Source organism: Tachypleus tridentatus, chromosome 5 (genome assembly GCF_004210375.1).
Source record: "Tachypleus tridentatus isolate NWPU-2018 chromosome 5, ASM421037v1, whole genome shotgun sequence".
Taxonomy (NCBI): Eukaryota; Metazoa; Arthropoda; class Merostomata; order Xiphosura; family Limulidae; genus Tachypleus; species Tachypleus tridentatus.
Genome location: NC_134829.1, coordinates 37955225 through 37978560, shown reverse-complemented (window position 1 = coordinate 37978560; position 23336 = coordinate 37955225). Strand labels below are relative to the sequence as shown.

General features: G+C 30.6%; 1 protein-coding gene across 5 annotated transcripts in view; it reads left to right on the top strand.

Moving 5' to 3' along the window:
* The window catches only part of LOC143250956 (diacylglycerol O-acyltransferase 1-like), a 41061-nt gene that overhangs the window by 9870 nt on the left and 7855 nt on the right, over positions 1-23336 (top strand). The window contains exons 5-12 of one of the 5 annotated variants that reach the window (XM_076502186.1): positions 2328-2380; positions 5081-5183; positions 6341-6484; positions 7596-7664; positions 10094-10197; positions 11429-11524; positions 15425-15505; positions 15887-15931. In XM_076502186.1, the coding sequence (XP_076358301.1) occupies positions 2328-2380; positions 5081-5183; positions 6341-6484; positions 7596-7664; positions 10094-10197; positions 11429-11524; positions 15425-15505; positions 15887-15931 (695 nt within the window). Of the gene's footprint in view, positions 1-2327; positions 2381-4909; positions 4947-5080; positions 5184-6340; positions 6485-7595; positions 7665-10093; positions 10198-11428; positions 11525-15424; positions 15506-15886; positions 15932-23336 lie in introns of all 5 variants that reach the window. The other 4 variants (XM_076502188.1, XM_076502190.1, XM_076502187.1 and 1 more) reach the window with 4 other exon arrangements.

Here is a 23336-nt window from a genome sequence, read left to right as displayed (position 1 = left end):
TGATGTCCTCAGGCAGGTGTCTGGGCTCATTTCTTTCTTTGTGTGTACCTTTCTCTTCATCTTCTCCCACATGTTTTTTGATGTTGATTTATAACACTTCTTTTCAGGTTGTTTTAGTAGTATCTTTTTTTTGGCTGGTTCAGTCTTTATTTCATCTTCACCACTGACTGGCATCCAGGTCATATCTTCCTTTACTTTTGTCACAGTAATTGTTGCTCCAACTTTGTACATTTGTCTTTCACCTGGAGGTGTCATCTCTTTGTCTTCAAGCATGTGATCTGTCCAGTCTCTTGTTTGCTGGCCATGATTCCCCAGTAATATAGCTCTTGTTTTATCCCATTTATGTCACCATTTTACTCTGCTTATTAACTCAAGTGATATATTCTTCTCCACTGGACCATCCAGGTTAGGTGTCACTTGGCACACAAACCTCCTTTACGGGTTTCCAGCAATCTTCTATTCTTGATGTGAGACCCCTTGCCTTTTGTACATCACTCATATTCTTCATTTATTTTATGGATTCCTTGGCTCAGTGGAGATGTTTACAAGGTGTGTCATGTATTCATTACATCAGGTCTGCCATGTGGCACTCTTTAGTCTCTCATGTCTCTCATTTTTGACTAACCTTGGATGAGATCCTCTAAGGCTGAAAATTTTGCCTCCATCTGGATTTCACTTTCTTTCAGTCACTCTAATCTACCTACCTTTTTAAACGAGTGCTTTCTTTATATCTTTATCCATTTATACTGTTAATTGTATTAATTTCTCAGAACTTGCTGTTTGATCTGTCTTTGTTTCCTGAACAGGGTATACATATTTCTTTAAATCTACATCAAGCCAAGGATAATAGTGTTAACCTATTTGCCTTGGTTCCAAAATTGCACATTATTGAGATGGAGTTTTTGTGTAAGACCATTGTGTGTGTGTGTGTGTGTGTAAATTGCCATGTCCATTTCATATTGTACCTTCTTCCTTGGATTATTATGGAAAAAGCCACTATCAAGGGAGTGACTACTCAGCTCTCTAGCTCATACGTACTGGCTTTTCAAATTAGATTTCATGGTAACCCATTACACTTTCCTGAGTAAAAAACATTTGCAGTGATGAGATCTGATTGGGATTCTGTGCTTCTCCAGTTCAACCCCTCCCATTTGGTCTTTGAGCAGAGCAGAGGGGACCCTTGTCAGTCTCAGTTTCTAGCCTCTAGTGTAGTTGACTTGGAAAGTTCATCACTAGTCGTGCATTCTCTACAGAGAGAGAGTCCAGTTGGGTAGCACAATACAGTGGGAAGTTGAGCAGGGGTGTCCATGTCAGTATAGTGTAGGTCACTCCCTCTATTATATAACATGCCAATTTCTCAGTGGTTTTACCAGCTACAAGGGATTAAGAGTTTTAATTGATATGGTCTGATTATTGTTGTAGCCACACCACACTTCTTGTCCATCTAATCTGTTTTGTGCAAAAGCATATTTGGTCATGTATTTTTCCAACCATCTTTGCAACACGAGCTTATTTTACCTTCTTTCTTTCTTACCTTCATCTGGGCAGAGTGTATATCCTGCATGGGGTGGATGAGATCTCACACATAGGTGTTGCCTCTGTGGTAAGGGTGTCACATTCCATTGTCTTTTTCCCCTTTATTACCTTCTCAGAAGATGGCTCATTTAAGTTTTGGTTATTCCACCTATCAGAAATATATTTTTTCAGGTAAGGAAAATGTTAATTTCTGAAATTATCCACTTACATTTCTACTCTTACTTCTCACTTACATTTCTACTCTTACTTCTCACTGCTGATACACATTGCCTTATCTGAGAATATAGTTCATTTCTGGTGCAAGTTCTCATGGGGATCTATTGAGTAAGGAGGATGTGTTGTCCTATTGTTAGTAGAGAGATATTGTCACATGATGACAGTATTGTCCTACTGCATTTCCTGTTGATATATATATACCTTAGGTGAAAAATGGTTCAAAGGTAATGGCAACTGCAAAACCTTGAGGGCAGATGGGAAAGGAATAGCTATTGAGTGTAGAGAGGTAACTATCTATCAGAAATACATTTTCAAGTAAAGAAAGTATTAATTTTAAAGGATACTTAATTCAGTGCTATAATTACTATATTTACATCAAAATTATAACTTAGTTTGGTAAAGATATGCATAGCTATTAATATTTATATTGCAGTAATGATAAAACAAAAAATATAACCTACATATTGTGTTAATAATACTTATTACAGTAATAATATAACAAAAAAAGTATAATCTACATATTATATGTATGTATGTGTGTGTAAATATATTTATACAAGTATTTACTTTTTCAGGTCTTAATGTGTTTATTCTTTTCACGTTTGTCATTGAAACTCTCTATTCAAAGGTAAGTCAGAAAATAAAATTGATTTTTGTTTTTTAGTTGAGCAAGTAAAATGTTACTGTACACAAAGTATAGATCAACATTTGCTGATCAAATTCCTTGTCGGAATACAAGCTTCATGTCCACATCATCCAGCATTATTTCTGAACTGGTTTGACACTGAGTTCTTTATTTCATTAAAATTAATGGCATAAAAATTCTCATTTTGTCTTACTTTGCTGAAATGGCTTTTTGATGTTTAATTAAATCAGTTTAATTGTTCTGGAACATACCTGTTTTTAATTACTCTTATTCTGTGAGAATAATTTATGGTTGAATTCCAAAAACATAATATCTAATTAAAAAAATATATAATTTTACTAGAGTAGAAATTTTTAAAAATACTTAGCAACAAAAAAATTATACCTCCCCATATGGACAGGAGTGTCAGGTTTATAACAATGGTTTGAAACTGGTACTTCTATTGTTGAAAACTAGTAATGTTTCTGAACAGGAAAATGTTACAGAAATTATATTTTTGAAAACAAATATAGGAAAAATTATTTTTCAAAGGATACTTTTAGCTCTGTATATGTTGTAATTACATCAAAGTTACAATTGTTATATAAATAGACATACATAAAATATTGCCTGGTATTGTAAGATAGCATCTTAATTTCTAGAGGTGCAAAGTTGAAGCTTCATGTCAATAGATACAATGTAGCTATTACTAATAATAATCATATTAAAAGTACAATTTACATATTGTATATGTTTACATTTATTGATTTGGTTTTATATTGTTTAGTGTTGAAAACTTCTGATATGGTTTGTACATGTCATGAATATTTTAGAAAATTGTGTAATTTTGTAAACAGTTTTTTTATATTGAAAATCTTGAACAGTCAATGTTTTATGTCAGGAGACTCTGAAAAATTTTTTAACTGTAAATGGAGAAAATCTGACCCATAAATTGGAATATATGCCAACTTGATGATATTGATAAAAATATTTAAGTGATGTACTTCTGTCTGAAACCAAACAGTTATCATGTGACTGTTGTTGGAATGATATTATAGTACAAATTAAGCTCAAGCTCTCCTTGGGAGAAGTCTAAAATCCTATAATTGTTGATTGGATAAAGAATGTAAAACTCTCACATTTTCTTAATTTTATCTTCATAGACTCTTCAAAAATAATTAACAAAGCTTCATCTCTAATTTTTTTCTTCAATTATTGCTATACATTTGTTAACAAAAAGAGATGCAGATCCAATAAAACATCAGTGTAATTGAGTGAGTTATAAACTTAACTGCCATTCATGAAATGGAATTCTTTTAATTACTTGTTTTTATCATTCTGGTATCAGTCAAGTTGCAAATTCAATCTTGTGTGGCTGGATCTCATCACTTATTTTTAATTGACAGCTAGGACACCCACAGAATGTTTATTGTATAGAATGGGAAGTGTGCACAATAAAGGGGGGGAAATGTTTTCACTGTGTGTTATTGCTATAATGTTTTATACAGTTTTTAACATATGAATTATATAATAAAACAATTTATTTACTCTTGGTGGAGCTCACTTAATGCTAAAATCAGTAAATTAGCTCATTGAAAAATGACAGTCATGGAAGGTCTTGTATTTTTTCATATAACTGTCTGCAACCCATGCAGTTATACGTTATTAATTTGCAGTAAGGAATAATTTTTATTAATAAGTGTTAATGTAGAAATTTAATTATTTTTTATGCTTCATATAATTTTTTTCTGTTCTTTCAAAAAATTTAATTTTAAAGGATACTTCATTCATCATTGTAATTATTATATTTACTTCAAAAGTATAATTTATAGTTAGGTAAATATACAGATACATAAACAAGTAAATAAATGTAGGTGATGGTTCTTTATAGCAAGACAGATAACTCCTTACTTTATAAGAGCTAGAATGTTGGTAAACTGCAGAATAGTTTAACCTTTAAACTTTTAACCTGTTGCAAATGGCTCATCACATTAATTATAAGGAAAAACAATGCCATGTGTAATGTTGACAATATATAATTATAATAATCATATGTATACATAATGCTTTTTAAAAATATTTAAATGGTGTACATGCTTAAAAGTTGAGACAGACAGCCTACCATGTTAACTGTCAGTCAGATGATGTTTTCATTCACTGATGAAAATAACCAGAAATGATTCACTAGAGAAGTTAATCAGAATTTCATCAAGCAACTTACTCATTTTAACTGGTACCAAGCAAACTAATTATAATTAAACTATGTTTAAATGACAAGAGGTAGTGGATTTACTCATTGTTTTAATTATGCATATATTTTGCATGGATAATGATTACTTGTATAACTTTGTGGTAGTTTGAAGAAAAACATTTTTAAGGCTCATATTATTTTTCCATTCCTTTTTTACTCTTAATTAGATATAAATTTTGGTAACTGAAAAAAAAAATTAATTAGTATATTGAAATAGCAAGAACCTCTTTTCATTCCATGCTCATTTGGATTCATTTGCCTAATATCATACAATGAAATAGATTTTTGAAGTTCTCCCAACCTCCAAGTCCTGGATATGTGAGTGACAATTATATTATGTTCTCTATCCTGTTAGTGAATTAAACCTGATTTGAGTAGTGATATTATTAATATTAATCTGTTAAAAGTAAAATAATTGCTAAATACTGGTTTGTTATGGTTTTTTTGTTTAGGGCAAGCTTCATGAAATGTGTGGTAGGCTAATGATAGTTATCAGTCTTTCCACGTTGATCATCTTTCCCGTTATTGTGGTCTTCACGACAAATAGTAATCCAAGTATGTGTCAAAAAAAAGTTGAAATAATATATTCTGTTTGATGTTAAAAAATAGCTACAGATTTATTTTGTACGTATAAAAAATGTAAAGAAAATTCCATGAATGACAAGCATGGTTTATAGTAAATTAAAGTACATTTACTATTATCTTAAATATTATACTAACACTTGCTTGAATCATCTAAAGTTGTTGTGGTTGTAAATTAACTTGCACATACAATAGCAAATTATTTCAAAGTATATCTAAGTTGTTAAAATTATTATTGTCATCTTGCATAGTTCTTGATTCTTTCTAAGTGAAAATGTGCAATTAATTGTCCAATCTCAAATGTTCATTTTGTAATTTTTATAAGGGATATTTTATTCTTGTTGAAGAGAAATAACAATTTTTTTTAATAAGTGATCAAATAACATGGTTTTATAATTTAGCATCTATTTTAAAGATGGTAACAAGATTAGTACTGATTTAAATAGGACTTGATCTTTATTTCTTTGGATTAAGCGAGGATTACAGTTGAGAGAAGATATTATCTGAAACTGTTCAAAGTAAGAAAAGTAAACCAGAACAAAAGACGGTCAAACTCTTTGTCATCATCTTTTTCTTTAAACAAAAAGTGGTTTTATAAATAACTGAGAAATTAATTAGTAGAAATAAAACTGTATTTTACCTAAACCTTTGCTATAGTAAGGCATCTACTTGATATATATAATACAGGGTGTTCAGAAAGTCACTGTGCACTTACATATTTATTAACAGGCATGTTTCAATATAGAATACAGGAGGTAAATATGAATGACAATTATAAACAATGTTGAAAGTGACCCCCGTTGGCATCAATACAGGCCTGGATTCTTCTTATTTTGTTCCTAAACACCGCTATCAGTTGCTGACTTGAAATAGACTGAATAAAATATGATTACAAAACTGCACAGTGACTTTCTGAACACCCTGTACAATAAAAATTGCAGAATATCGGTTCTTATTTATTGCTTATAAAAATTTCTTATCTTAGTAAGTTGGAAAGTAATAATATTAGACATCAAATACTGTAATGTATAGTGACACTAGTCTTTATCCAAGGTAAAAGTGGATGTCTGTTAAACAGTTTTTAGCTTAACATTGTTTAATTTTTACTTATGTATGTCTTTATGTTTCAGTTGGAGCATCTGTTGCTCTTGCATTAGTAAGCATCACATTTTTGAAACTTGTCTCCTATCATATGGTAAACTTTTGGTGTAGACAAACCAGGAATCAACCAGATACAAGTCATCACAAGCGACGTAGCTCGTTTGGCTTAACTAGTACGTAGAGGTTCATTTGAATATTTTTATGCAGTGAGCAGGAAGGAAGTTGTTTCTTTCAGTGAAATGTGATATTAAAACATGGTTAGGGATTTTGGTCCAATAAAATGTACTTTATATGAATTGTAAAAATAACATTCATTGGAGGTTGTAACATGGTTTATTTGCTAGTTTATTACCAAATTTTCTAGTTAAAAAAGTGTTAATAGTACAGTTTTCTGTTCTTGTTAAGATGTTTTGCAGTAGTAGAATGTTATTGTAATGTTATGAAATTGCTATTCTCTCTCTTTCTGTTGTACAAGAAAATTAATGACTGAGAAATATAAATGAATATTATGCAGTAATAAATAGCTTGTAAATTTTAGAAAACAGTTATGTAATATTCAGTCATTATTGTTAAAAACTGTTAAAAATAACAGATATTTTGTTTTATATATGTACATACAATAAAACTTGGGCGTTAGACTCAGATATATTTTTTTCATTTTCTTCTTAATTTGTCTATATTATGTAAAAAAAATAGTATTTGAAACCTTATCTTGCCCTGGATACTTTATCAGGTTTTGAATGGTCCAGATGATAACAGACAAATAGATCTGAAATACTATTTACACATCTGTATGCATATATAATACAAAAGTGTTTCTAAGATTTTGACAGCTCTAGAGTAAAAATTAAGAGGAATGTGAAAGGAAGAACATGCATTATTGCTTGATTTTTATCGCAAATATTAGGCCTGTTAAGTTCTCGCTTTGCTAGGTTTTAGTTTTAGAATTATATTTATTGAAATGAATAGTTATTGAAATTGGAATAAAAAAATTGATGTTATGATTTATCTATATAATTCACTTTCATAGATACTGCTATTATTAAGGACAAGTGTTGACTTAAACACTGTTATAAAAGAAACCTTGCATTATCTGCATACAACTTTGGTATTACTTTATATTTAATGTACAAATTTTGATAAATCATGTTTTAAATTTCTTTTTGTCAGATGATTCCATTTCAGCTCTTGTGTATTAAAATGTATTTCACAAAATTCACAAAGTAAGATAAAAGCTTATATCTATATTTGTATATCGTATTAAACTTTTTGTTTTCTATAAAGTGTCAAGAACTGAAGATGAATTACATGGGCTGCCATTGGTCAGATATCCACTGAATCTTAATATCAGGGGTAAGATCTCAAATTTCATTTTATAAAAGTTTGCAAATTATTTATTTCTAGGAGTGAAATGTTTTATAAGTGTAGTAGGACATAAAAGTTGAATACAGGAGTACTGAATAGGTAAAATGTTTCATTACTTAGTTTTCCAGAAAATGTTTCTGGAGTCAAAACAACTATACTTTTCAAACATGTTTTCAGTTTTTTCAGTTTATATTGCAAACTTCAACAACTGATATAAACAGTGTTAATAATTATTATCAAAACTTTGAAGCAAAAAAACATCCATTAATAATTAACCTGAAACTGGAGGTTGGAGAGATATATTCTCATGGTTAATTTCTTGAACTGTGAACCCAAAGGTCATTGATTAATGTCACACCCTGCACTTTGGGATAGTGTGTGTGTGTGTGCTGTAACTGTGAGTCAAATCCCACTATTTGATTTGAATTGGCAGTGGATACTCTCATTTTATTGTCAGTTCAAAATAAGTAATGACTAGCACAGATAGCTCTTATGTAGCTTTGCACAAATAGCTGAAACAAACAAGTAACAGAGGTTAATTACAACCATCACCATGAAGAACTTCTCTTATTCCTACTGTACAGTTGTTCACAAAATTAATTTAATCAAAAAGCATTTCACCCTAGCAGTTTAAATTCTTGATACCAGTACAAAGTATTATTATCATAACCCTATGATATAATTAAGAATTTTTATTTTCTGCAGTGCAACGTTTTATGTATTTGTATACCATTAACAAAATTCTTTAAGTTTCCAAGCGTATTGCTTTTCTCATTTTATAAATTCAGAGACAGATTACTGTGTGCATATTAAGTTTCACAACAGTTTATTAGCATCTGTTACCTTTCTACCTTTTGTTTCATGTTTATACAAAGATAGCTTTTAATTTAAATATCAATCCTACTATTTATTTGTAAAAGAGAAGCCCAAGAGTTGGTGGTGGGTGGTGATGACTAGCTGCCTTCCTTCTAGTCTTACACTGCTAAATTAGAAACAGCTAGCGCAGATAGCCCTTGTGTAGCTTAGTGCGCAATTCAAAACAAACAAACAATTATTTTAAATATCTTTTATCAGAACTAATGTGTTTTATAAATTCTTTACTCATTAAGAATCAGCTGAAAAATATTATCCATAAGGCATACCCCGACAGGTACATTTAAGATGCATTTTTAAACCTAATTATAATCTTAGATCTTTTTAATTGAACAACCAAATTCCATTTTTGCAATCTTTTTTTTTGTTAATAATTTACTTATTCCTCCTGTTAGTAGGGTTATAATAGTTCTATAAAAAAGAAAATGATTAATATATATATATAAGAATGTGCTAAATTAAGATCAATGGTTGAATCTTGTACATACCCTAGGTGAATGTGACATACCTGTTCATTCTAATTTGTTTAAGATTTTGGTCTATGGCCAGTGATGAACAGAGCCTCCAAATAAAGTTTGTTGATTATTAAACTGAGGCCTGAAGTCAACAGTTTTGATTCTGTTTATACTTTTATAACAAACTTGTGTTTCATTAGACTCAAAGCTGGAAATTTGGCAACAATTTTTGAAGTTCATAAATATTAGAGTTTATTAAACCTATCTTCCAAGTTAAAGTGTCTTTGTTAATTCTGAGAAGACAGGGTTTTGGAGCTAGAAAACCCTTGGGAATTTTTCAGATTAATGATGTCCATATAGAAAGTACATACACGGAAAAACAAATAGAGAGCAGATTTATAAGAAATGCCCTGAATAGTTCTGAAGTGTAGATTATTTAGCTGTTCTTGGATTACTTTTCTGTTGCAGTTGAAAGTAAATGACCACAAATGTCTGTTCTCAGCATAAGATCTTGCCACATAAAGCTGTATATTGTTTGTGATACACGACAATGTTACGTACAGTGCTTAAAGTGGTGTTTTTAACTTGCTGTTATAGACAAACACAGGAAAGGAATGGTACTTGCGACTGTTGGGATATAAAACAGGACAGAAAACTGTTTATAAATGTCTGACTTATTATTGGTGATTGTACCTAATCTTTAAGAGCTTTTAACAGATATCTAAAATAGGTATGTAGAAGTAACAGAAATGATGAAACTTATAGAATAGATGACAACTGCCTGTTGTGGAGATACAAGTGTAGAGTGACCTGAAGACGAAAGGCAGAAGACTTTCGAAATAATGTCCCCTACACTTGCGTTTCTACAACAGGCAGTTGCCGTACATTCTACAAAGTTTCATTATGAATGCTCTGCCTAAACAATCTATCAAAGAATAAGTAACGGAAATGTTCTTAAGCAAACACTGTTTATTGGTAATTTTTAAATACCAATCTCTGTCACTAATACTAATCTCACATTCCTACTTCCTCATGCTCATGTCATCTTTACATTTTTGTTATGAAGAATGAAAATATCTTTATCTTCAGATATTTATTACTTCATGTTTGCTCCCACGTTGTGCTACGAGCTGAACTTTCCTCGTTCAGCTCGCATCAGGAAAAGATTCCTCTTGAAAAGAATAATTGAAATGGTAAGTTTTCTTGGTTAAAGATACATTTAACCTCTTCTGTCATTATTTAAACTTATGAATTGTATATCAAAAATTAAAGGTGTACATACCAGTATCATTATTTATTTTTCACAAGAATTAATTTAGGAATGAGTTATTGTGCTTTTTAGAACATGTAAAATAAACACAAATGTGTGTAATGAAGAAATATGAGGTAAGACCAATTCTGTTTCAAATAGAAACGTTGAATTAATTTTTTCTATCTGAACTTTGGGTGTGGAACAAAATATATAGATGTCTAGTTATAATTTATTGACTTTACACTTATTTTCCAGGTTTACATTACTGGAAACAAAACAATTTTGTTTTATCTTCACTGTTTATTTTATAGTTTGACTTCATTTAAGCACCCTTTATGTTTAACTACATTTGATCAACAGGATGTAGAGAGATTTGGTTGATAAGAAAGGTACGAGATCAAAAGATTCAAGTTATTATGCCTAAAAATAAACTGTCTTTGCATGAATCTCCATTGAAGCTGTGTAACTCGTATCTGACTGAAAGAAATTTATTAATTTAAAACATTTTGTCTTTGGTTCAGATAGTATAGTTTGAGATGTTTTATGTTACATTGCACATTATTTTTGTATGTAGTTATTTCTCTGTTCATTTAAGGCTGGTATATCAGTAATTTTGAAGCTGTACTCAAAAGATGTAGTCACTTTTCCTATGTGTGGTTAAAACTATTAAACAAAACTTGAGTTAATAATAATCTAGTTGTGGAATTTATATGAAAACTCAGAACTGGATGTAAACCTTTCTCTTATTTAGTTTGTTCTATTAAGTGTTGTATAAAATGTTTGATAACTTTTATAACTGCAAGTTGTGATGAGCTCATGCTTGGCAGAAATGTATGATGGGAAGAGTTACTGAAGTTAGTATCAACAGAGTGTCAGGCTTATGGAGAATTGTTTTGACACAGATTTATTGTGGAAATGATTGCTTTATGGTTCCTTGAATTCTAAAGCCACAGGTGCAGTCTGATTGAAATGATTATGAAGTTATCTTATAACCCCTGTTAATCAGTAATGGACCTATGGAACTGACATTAACTATACAAAATGCTTAAAACTGCATGTTTCAAAACATTCCCACAATGCCTCAAATGAACAATACCTTTCTTATTCACAAAAGTTTTTATTGGTTGTACAGAGTAAAACATTTGTTTGTTTTATTTGCATCTTTTCATCAGGTTTACCTGGCATCATCAGATAGTATGTATGAACTGAGCCTAACAGAATTTAACTTAAAACAAGACATGAAAATTTATAATAACAGTAATCTACAGGTATGAGACAGACCAGTTATGTAAAAAAAATATTAGTGAACTGTCAAATTTAAATATAACAAAACTTTAAAGCCTTAGTCTGTATACAAGAGAGAAAGGGATTATAATAGATATAAATGAACACTTTTCTATTTGTTAAGAATAAGGTTATATTTCTTTATTAATACAGCTTATTTTATTTTTTGTCTGCTCAGGATTTTTACCTGGGAAAAATCAAAATAATGATTGTTACTACACAAATGTTTAAAAACGAGAGAGAGATTTTAAATGTTTCCACAAATGAGTAGAAAGTTATCTTTGTTTCATCACTACAACAGCTTTTACAATTGGTATATTCTGTTGCATACACATTTCCTGAAGTATTGCTATACATGTGTCTTGGATAACAATTGGATCTAGCTTGTTTTTTTCCAGGTAAAAATGTAAATTGTATTTTAATGTCAGTGTTGTACTCTGACTGTTTTTATCCAGAATATTTTGATAGCATGAGGTAAGTTTGAAATGAATGTTAAAATACAAATGACAGGGAAATCTACAGAAAAATAATTTTTTGTATCAATTTGGAGCTTATTTTCAAAATAAGAAATTACTTTATTAACTGTGTTTTGTACACAGAACTGAAATAAAGGTTTTCTTTTTTGAAACAGTTGATGTTGGATCTTGAAATTTTATTTGTACAGATAGCACCTTTTAATGTACATAGCTTTTGACATTTGTCATGAAGAGTATTCCAAGGAATGTCAAATCTAGTGTGAATGTTCTTATGAAATACAGAGGTTTAGAAGCTCGTATCTGTCTTCTTAACAAATACATTTAGATATGACATTTTTGTCTTCAACTTATTTTCCATCATGAATCTTAGGTGTATCTAGTTTGGATAGAGAAAAACTCATGAATAACATTCAGAATATCCAAAATTGAATAAATGTCAGCATACCAAAAACTAAAAAAAATTGGTTTACGAAGTGAATTTGAGATGTCATTGTCTTTAATTCTTATAAATGTAGTGGTAAGTACTGGAGTCACAGGATTTCCTGTATTTAGGCTATCAATTTCGACATAACTCACACCTTTAAACTGGAAAATAGAAGATTCAGTAGCAAGGAGAATCAATTTTTTTTATAGTGTTCATGTTAGCACTCCAGATCAGCATTCACTGCTTTAAGGACTGGGACATAGGTGCAAGTAAATAGATTTTTTTTATATCAAATGTAATTAACCCTTTTGCAATGGGTCAGGGTTCATAGGCCATGTCATCACATTTGTTGACTTGGATTCAAAATTTTCTTGAACTATTACTTTATGAATTCATGTCAATAAGTTTGAAATCACATTGTAGATTATAATTCAAACTTTAATATTATACGAGTTAATTTCTTAACTTAAAAGTAAATATTAAAATAACATTTAAATATGTTGAATGCAGCACTATTTTAAATTATGTACAAATTGTGAACTGAAATTACTAATATTATAAAACTAGAATATAAAATTAGAACCTCGTATCTTTTTACTTTGCTGAGATGTGGCTTATGTACTGAATCATATGCTGTGGCCCTGTTCAATTTGTTCCCCTAAAACGATACAACATTCTTTCAATCCAAGATTTCAGTGAGGTATCTTTAATCAGCTCAAAGTTTACTTATGCCACCTGGTGGAATGTTGTGAATGAAATAAACAAACATTTTACTATGTACAACCAATAAAAACTAATATTTGATATCTTTTTCAGCTTTTAAACCATGGCTTTAGGCTGTTTGCTCATAATTTTTGATAAATATTTTTGAAACAGTACTTACATCCTCACTCTTGTAATTATATCGACATTCTTTTGCCTTCTAAGCAGTTATAAATCTTATGAACAGCACACTGGCCTTTTCTACCCCTATATTTTTGTTTTTATGTCAGTGCAACAAGATCAGCTTATCATGTGACCACTCTCTTCTGGTCCCATTGCACCCTCTGTGCTTTCTTGATTCATTACAGTGTACAGACATGTATTTTCAATTATTCTGCAAGTTAATTTTGATATATTTTTTGTATGTTTTCATGCTACTTTTTAAATTTAATTACAATTGTTCATTTATTAGTTCCTTTATAATATTTTTTTGAAAAGTCCACATGGACTTGTGAATTCAATTTTTCATGTGGTAGAAGATGAAGTTTCAACAGAGGTGGACAAAATTCATGTCACTAGTCCTCTGTGCAACAAGTTGCTGATGTTGGCCAAGGATATTCAGACCTTAATTTGATAGGAGTTGGATGCTGGCTCTGCTAATTTTACTTCCCCCATAACTATGCTTCTTATGAAGTTTTCTGTCAGAGGGATGACAATTTTGACTCTATTTTACCTGTTCTGTTTTTTTTTTTTTTTTTTTCAATCATTTGCATAATATTAACAGTCAAGAGATTATTGCTATTGGTGACAATGCCTTTCCACTGGCAGATGGGGAACCAGGATACAACTCTTTTTCCTCCATCTGGAAACCCTTCATGATGGATCTCTGGGTGTTACAGGTTCTGCCAGAGTGTGTCTGCATTCCATTTTTGTCTGTCCTTTCTCTGTTTCTTTTCCTTCTCCTCAGAATTGTGTCTTGTCCAGTCACCTAGCAGAGTCAGTTCTCGATCTCCTTCATAAAGGTGCTATAGAACTTGTGGTTCCTGTTGGTCCAAGTTTATACTTTTGTCTATTTGTTGTCTCTGCAAGAGGCAGGAGATTGAAAACTTATTGTATATAATTATCAATCTATTTGGGCTGAATGCCTTTCTATACACACCTCAATTCACCATAGATTCATTCAGCCTCTCCTTTTGTTGGGTTTTTTCCTGGGTCTTTTATGATTCCTAGTATTCTATCTCATTCTGACTTTTCACAAATGATTCTTCAATGTGTTGGGTTTGTAGTCCATCAAGGAATCTACTTCCTATATCAACCACTTGGAGCTGTGGGTGGTTCATCGGACTTTCACTCACTTCGTCCCACCATTACAAGAAAGGGTGGTTATGGTTCATTCTAGCAATTCATTTGTCATCAGTGATGTTTTCAAACAAAGGGGTACCAAATCTAGGACCTTATGTTTGGAGCACTATTGGCATAATATTTTGTATCACAAGGTATTTCCCTGAGTGGTCCTTTGCCCAGGTAGACTGCACTTGTCCTATTTGAATATGGTTTTGTAACTCTAGCCTTGCATTATTTTCATTTCTGCTCTATGTCTTTTCTTCTACTAAGTGAAAAGCATGCCTGTTCCATAAATAGTGCTATACCCCATGTCTGTCTTGTATTTTAATACTAGCATTCCTGTTTTTTTCTTAGTGGTCACTCTTCTTGATTACTTATTTTTGTGCTTCACTTGCCCCCTCCACATTTCCAGTTTGGAATTCTAGCCATATAGGTGAGTGGAGGTGTGGTACGTTTTTGGAAGTTAACATTTTCTAACACTAAAAATATGTTTATGATTAGTACTTACCTGCTTTCACCAACTTTCCACCCTTCCTTCCCATTGACTTACTGGTGTTTTCAGGTTTCTATATTCTAATTCTTAAAAGGATTGTGATGCAGTGTTAGAGGTATCTATGTGCATTAGTACAGAGGGTACAATGGGATTGGAAATGGGTGGTCACATGATCAACATATTGCTGCAAAGATACAAAACATATAAGGGTATAAAAGAACTGGTGTACGTTTCATAAGATTTACCAAGTAGCTGTTGAAAATAGTGTCAGAAAATGTTTACTTTCTCTTACTTTGTTAGTTGGATCCATTGTTTCTAGATTGCAATATTTTATCATTAATGATCACATCGACTTGTACATCAGTTGTACAATTTTTTTATCATTAATGATCACATGGACTTGTACATCAGTTGTATTTAGTTTGTTTTGTTTTTTTCCCTACAGATTTTATTGCTTCAACTAATACTAGGTATGGTACAGCAGTGGATTGTCCCAATCATCAGAAATACCTTACAACCCTTAAAAGTAATCTGCATATTTATTCAAGTACTTCAAAATATATTAATCTGAAATATGTTCAGGGCATTATAACAATTTGGTAACAGAGGGTTTTGAACATGCATTAGATTAAAACTAAATATCTGTACATTAACAGTCTTTATAAGTATTAACATTAATTGCATCCAATATCTTGTTTTAATTAGAAGTACTTTTATCAGAGAAAGCTTATATTTTTAAGAATATGTTAGAAATAATTTAATGTAATAAAATTTAAACTTTGAGATTCGTATCTAATGAATTTTGAGCTCATGCCACATGTATTTCTTTTAATTTGTCAATAACATACTTGAAAATGTACTTATGATTTATATTAAGATTTATAGATTTTTTTTTTTTGGTGTTTAGGAAATGAACTTATCACTAATGTTGGAAAGACTTCTTAAACTTGCAGTAAGTGTCCAGTGTTTCAAGTCTGTGATACACCTACATATTTTGTCTTGAACCAGTAGTTATAAATAAAATATTGACTTAGGTTATATTATGTACCCAAAAGGAATTTATAAAGCAAATGCATAAATGAAAGTGGTATGTCTTCAGAGTTATTTGAATCATTGCTATGAAATTTTAAGCTATAACTCAAGTTTTGGGATAGGTGGCTCAGCAGTTAATGTGCATAAGCATTCATATTACCAGCAAATGCAGTTTGAAAATAAGATTTAATTGTAATAAAAAAATGTTCAGAGTCTATACCAACAATTTCTTTAATTGTTTTCATGTATGCTTTACACAAGTTTGGTGAATTTGATTGATCGTGTAGCTACTTTGTATACATTATAGTTTTGATACCACTAACTTTTAATATAATATGTTGATATTCACAAAATTGGACAGACATTTTGTAAACACTACAAATCTTTTACATAAAAATATCAGGTTTCATAGTGAAATGTTTTTAATACAGATTTGTTTATGAATATATATATATGTGTGTGTGTGTGTGTGTGTGTGTGTATTTGCTAGTTCAGATGCAAAGTAATTTTTCATGTTAAGATTAAAAGTACTTTTCTTTATCTCAAAAATCTCAGTGTAATTTCTAAAACTTCTTAAATACATTTCAAAAACGTTTCAGTAAAACTTTATATTTTACTTGTTACTTTTCTTACCCTAATTCTGTTCCATGTTAGTCAATTTTATCGAGCTCATAACCATAAAAAAAATATTGAAATCTAAGTTACCCTTCTTCATAGAAAGACTTCAGTTAATAACATGAAAATACATTTGTTTATTTGAAGTACTTTTAAGTTCCTTTATATTTAAATGTTATTGTTTTATTACCCAATGAATTGTGTCTACTGTTCTTGCCATTATAAGCTCAAATTGCTTAGGGACATGTGTGGCTCACATTACATTGTCAAATTACAAGAGCTACTCCAAACTGCTCGCATTTGTACATCATGAAAATTTTTATTTTTGTTATTTATTATATCTATCTAACCCTAACCAACGTAAAGAGTTTCCTATATTTACATTTTATGTAGTTTTATAGTAATAAGTAAAGAATACACATGAAAAACAAGTACTACTCATTTGGGTCTGTTTTCTGTTTACTGTTGATGGTGGCTGATCTAATTTTTTTTATACTTATTGTAGTATTGCACCAAACAATTTTTATTCAGTTACATAATATTAGCACCAAAGACTACAGAATAATAACATGCAAAAAGCAGACAGTGTCTTATAACTAACACATTTTTTCTGGTTTTCTAACAAGAGCTGTTAAAACTTAAGCTCATGTTTCCCATGGGAACAAAGTTTGCACTGAAAGAGAAGTTAACAATTCTTTATACAGAAAACAGTGTAATATAGTACCTCATACGATAGATGAAAAACCTTGTATTTCTATTGGTCATAAATAATACAGTATTAAATGTAAGTGAGAACTATTAACAAATCCTAAAAGAAAAGATGACAGGTGGGTCTGTCAAGAAAAAATCTGATTTGTTACTTAATGAGTGTAACAAAACTAGGTTGAAGGCTATGAAAATTATATTACACTTTAAGTAATGATTATAGTATAGTGAGTAATTTGTTATTTTGTACTTATTGGAAGGGTAGTAAATAAGTTAAAGACTAGGGAGTGTTCAGGATTTTTTAATTGTTGCCTTCTGCAAATAAGAAGTTAAAACTTGTATGCTATTAAAATAACTAGCTACAATTTTGTTATAGTAATTGGTTTAACATAAACAAAGAGTAGCTGAACTGAATGTAACTGAAAACCTTGTGACGTGCAGTAAATGGTATTTGTTATGAGAGGGTTAAGTAACTAACGGTTACAGTTATGTCTGTTCCCATAGTAACAACTCTTTGCATCCTGACCAATAAGAATGTTCATATACATGTTCAACTGCAGCACTGTATTTCAAAATACATGTCAAGAATGTATGTGGTGCATTGTCTTAAGTCTTCTATATTAGTCTATATTATCACTAAAATCTTATTATTAATTAGTTTACATACTATGTTTAGGTTACTAACCAAATTCTGTCTTAAGGATGTCTGGAGAAGAAGTGGTGGTGGAGCTTAAATCTGGGTCTTATAAGAAAGGCATGTGCTATATTCCAAATTTTCATTCCCTTCGAGACTTGAATAATCTAACCACTTGAATGGTTTCTAAAGTGGTACTAAGCTTTACTATATTTTAAGTTAACAAAGTGTGTTATCAGTTAGATCAAGAAGACTGCTTTTATTTTTATCAAATCCTATTGTTTAGCATTATTATATTTTATTACATGGCCATCTTCTCTGATATAAAGGTTGTAACAGACAGTTTACTATTATAGTCTTATATCTATAGAGCTCCTCAATTTTGATTTTTTGTCATTTTGTTTCTTCATTGTATTTGAGTCCACATATACAAGGGATGTAAATGATATTTTTACTCTTATATTAGACTCTACATAGCTTAATATACAGTAGACTTGATTATACGGTATTATTCTTCTGAATACTTTCCTGGCATTACTTAAATTTTTTTGTTGTTGTTGTTTTCATGAAAACTAAAGTGGGAGAAACAGAAGCAAGCTTTCAACTTGCTACAGCAGTTACAAATTTTTCTATTGTATACATTTTGATTAATGTACAATATCAAAAGACGAATACAGTTGTGTCTGAAATTGTTTTCCTGCTTCTTATTGATATTTTGTTGAGTGTTCATTGTTTTTTTTTCTTTCAGAGTTGTGGTAATGATGTGTTTTATTTTCATTCTTCATTGCATCTTTTGTCTATAAATGTCTTTACCTTGTTGGAATCGTTTGATCTGTAATAAAGTTACTTGCACATGTTTTATAAACTTCTCAGGTATACATGTTGTCTCTTGATTTTCACATTTAGCAGTTATGTTTCTTCCATTTCTGTTCTGAATTATTGTGATTCATATTGTATGTTTCTGGTGGTTTATATGTTATTGAATTGTGTCTTTAATCCTTTCTCCACAAACAACTTCTTCTGTACGAGTCACAAAGTTTAGTGAGTTACATTTAAAGTTTACTTAACCACTTTTTATCATGGTATACCAATAAATTTAACATTAAACTTAGCTAATAATCCATATTTTAGTGGTACATAAGCTAGAAGCTCTTACTTTCATATGACAGTATTAAAAACAAAATTCTCAGAGTGCAAGTATTGTGACATTTGCTCTCTAAGCAATCCCCCTCTTCTCTAATGTATTTGTCACCTCTCCAGTAATTACAAACTTTAATGTAAATTACTCTTTACAGTATTGTCATCCCTACGAAAACTGTTTTTTCTTGGACTTCAATCGTATTTGGTAACAGAGCTAAGCAGACGAAGACGATCAGACCTGTCTGTTACCTTCTTTTAGAAATTGCCAGTAGCTCTCTCTGACATTCAATATCATGTTAATTATTACCAATAGAAAGTCAAGGTTTTGATCAATCAAATGATTTTCTATATTATGTTGCTTTTTTTTTTAAAGAGATTTTCAATTACTGGATATGTGACCTGAGTGCACATGCACCTTGCCAATACAAGTTATGTTGTGTAGGCATGATTGGAAGGTGAATATAATAATGAAAATATAAAGATAGTGTATATTTGTATATAGTGTTATGAGACTTAAGCTACTTAGACTAAACATTTCTATTTTCATATTATAATATGTAGTCATTCTAGCATGAAAATAGTGTAATTTATATTTATTTACTATTTTTCTTATGATGGTTATAAGGTTGGTTAAATAACAGACCTCCACTTAGTTAGGGTGTATAAAATAACATAAAATATGAAGTATTACTAAAAAAAGAGATTTAAAATGTATTTAAGAAGTTTTAGAGATTATGCAAATAACATTTGAGATTTTTGGGGTGAAGTATAATTTTTTAATCTTAACATGAAATCAGTTTACACTCAGACTAATAACAAAACAGACTCTATTTTCACAAACAAATCTTTAGTAACAATATTTCATTAAAAAAAATTTGTTTCAGTACAAAAAAGCTTGTTTTCTTTACTAAAAGCCTACCAAATTTTGTTAGGCGAAGTGCATTAAAAGTTATAGTATGGAAACTGGAATGAGTGCAAAATGGTTAAGAGATTCATCAGTTCAAGTAACCTCATAGTGAGAAGGAGATTTAACTTGTATGCACCTCTTATGAATATATTATTAATATCTTTTGCAAAATCATTGGTCTTATAATGGCTGTTTTGAGTTATCTTTGAAACTAGCCATGACCTTGCAAACATAAGCAGTAGTTTTCATACACTTTGCCTTATTTTCCTTATTCTGTCATTTTCATGTCCACTATTTAAGTTACACCTTCTTACAGACTCGTGTTACACTGATAAATCCTGGTCTATTGGAAGACATTTTGAAGTCAGACAAAAATCTCGTGTAGATGTAACTGTTAAATAAAACGATACATAAAGTAAACAATAAAGTAATGATGTTTATAATAGAGTACAGAATATGAAACAGTTTTTAGCAATTAGTGCACAGCATGGTTTTAAGAGTCATGAAAAAAAAATGCAAAATCAAAGAATAAAACCCATAGTAAAGAAAAAAAACTGAAAGGTGTTTATAGCAGTCTATGAAACACATCAAAGCTAAGTTATTACAAAATAAAGTAAATGTAAATTTATAATAAAGGAGACTTTAGATGAATGTACAGAAATGTCTGATTGTATGTTCATAAAGTGATAAGCATATGATTTTTAATTAACTCTGCATATAAAAATGTATCACAGCATGGACTGGTAAGGCTATTAACACTTTTAATGATAAGGAAAGAACAACGTTTCAACCTTCCTAGTTCATCTTCAGGTTAAGAAAGAGTGTTGGAATGTGACTGTTGGCAGACAAGTCTTAGGGACAAGAGTATAAATGGGTACTGGATTGTAGGGAGCATTACAGGTGGATGTTAGGTTATTAATTAGTATATGTAGAAAGGTGTTCCTTTATATTGGTTTAATTTTGGTTTCAATTGCTGCTCAAGCAGGGCTTCTTTGATTTTTCATTTGTTTATATTTGTTTCCCTACTTAATATCTGGATGTTTTCTATGGTTGTGTTTATTTGACTTGCAGTGTTCAAAAACGTGTGAAGGTTTTTTGTTGTTTTACGTGTTTGAATCTAGTTTCCATTTTTCTGATTGTTTCTCCAATATAGAACTCGTGGCAGTTGCTGCATTGTATTTTATAAATTATGTTGGTGTTGTGTTTGTCAGTGTAGTTTTTACATAGTATGGACTCTAGTTTTGTACCTGGTTTTTGAATAAATTTGATGTTTACCGGAATGTTGTGTTTTGTTAAGTTTTTTCCAAATGTTTTTTTTAAGCTGATATTGGGAATGTATGGTATGCAGCAGTATAAGGTTTTATAGTTTGTTGTATCTTGGTATTTATTGTTTGTTGGTCTAGATGTATGCGTATATTTTTTTCCACAGTTTTCTGAGGAAATTTGTTGATGTTGGTGAAATGTTTTATTTTGTTGATTTCATTTTCTAATATATATTCTTAACTAAATCATAAAGCTTTAATGGCCAGTTTTGATGTAATCTCCCTCTTTGCAGAAGCTCCGATGACTGAAGCCTACAAGATAGCTTTAGAACTTTATATCCAAGACTCCACCTCATTGATGCACATCCCCAGCAACCAATTAGCATCCCTTATAGAATTCACTACCACCAAAACTAACTTTATGTTCAATAACCAAAACTACCTACAAATAAATAGCCTAAGCATGGGGGGAATTTTGTATCAACAGTTCTAGCTAATATTTTTATGACACAGACTGAATCACAAGCAATCAATTCAACCTTACACCTGCCACTATACTGGCACAGGTATGTTGATGATACACTTGCTGGATTCACACCTACATGACCAACATTAAGTTCACCTGTAAATAGGAAAAAACTAACCAAATAGCATTTCTTAAACCCAAAATCACTAGAACTGCTACACAATTCAAAACAGAAATCCACATCATACTGGATTTTACATTCCCTGGAACTCAGTACATGAAACAAAACAAAAACTCAACATATTAAGAAACTCGATAAACACAGCTACAAATTTATGCTCACCTGATAAAAATTAATGATGAAATTAACAAAATAAAACAACACTTCATCAACAGTTTCCCTCAGAAAACTGTAGAAAAAATTATATGCACACACCTAGACCAACAACAAACAAATAACAATAAATCACAAGATACAACAAACTACAAAATCTTATACTGCTGTACACTATATGTTCCAAACATCAGCAAAAAATAACCAACATTTGAAAAAAAAAACTTATAAAAAAAACAACATAACATTCCAATAAACACCAATTTTTTTCAAAAACCAGATACAAAACTAAAGTCCATACTGTGTAAAAACTACACTGACAAACACAACATCAACATAATTTATAAAATACAATGCAACAACTGCCACAACTTCTATATTGGAGAAACAAGCAGAAAAATGGAAACTAGATTCAAACAAACAAAAAAAAAAAAAAAACGCCTTCACACGTTTTTGAACACTGCAAATCAAATGAACCATAGAAATCACCCAGATATTAAGTAGGGAAACAAATATAAACAAATGAAAAATCAAAGAAGCCCTGCTTGTACAGCATTTGAAACCAAAATTAAATTAGTATAAAGGAACACGTTTCTACCTTTACTGATTAATAACTTAACATCCACCTGCAGTGCCCCCTACAATCTGGTATTGATTTATACTATCATTCCTAAGACTTGTCCATCAAGGGTCAAATTCAAACGTTCTCTCTTTCTTAACCTGAAAATGACCTAAGAAGGTTAAAACTTTGTTCTCTTTTTGTCAGTAAAAATGTTAATACTCATACCAGCTGTTCTGAGATACATTTTTATTTCAAGTGGGTTTCTCTGCATCAGAACTGTTCATGTGCATTTTAGACCTAAAGCCTATAGAAACATTACAAAATGTAATATTCATGTTTATAGGAAATTAGATGTCGATTAGATGTTGTTTGGATGACATACTTTGCAGAAAAAAATTAAAGTTGAAAAACAAGTCATTTGTCATGTAATAACAACATTGTGCTATTAGGTGTACTTGTATTGAAAAGTTTAAGTGAAAAGCAGGTGATTGTAAATGAAAGAACTAATATGCAATTTGGACTCCTTGAACAAAAGCTTTTATAATAAGTCGAGATTTGTATTGTTTGGATGGGAAATTTCCAAGAAAAGTTTCGGAGAGATAAACACAAGTATATTTATTTACTTAGATGTTCCATGCGGAAGCTGTTTGAGAGCTCATGGCTAGGTCTTGTTGGTAGTATATTTATTTATTTATATTGG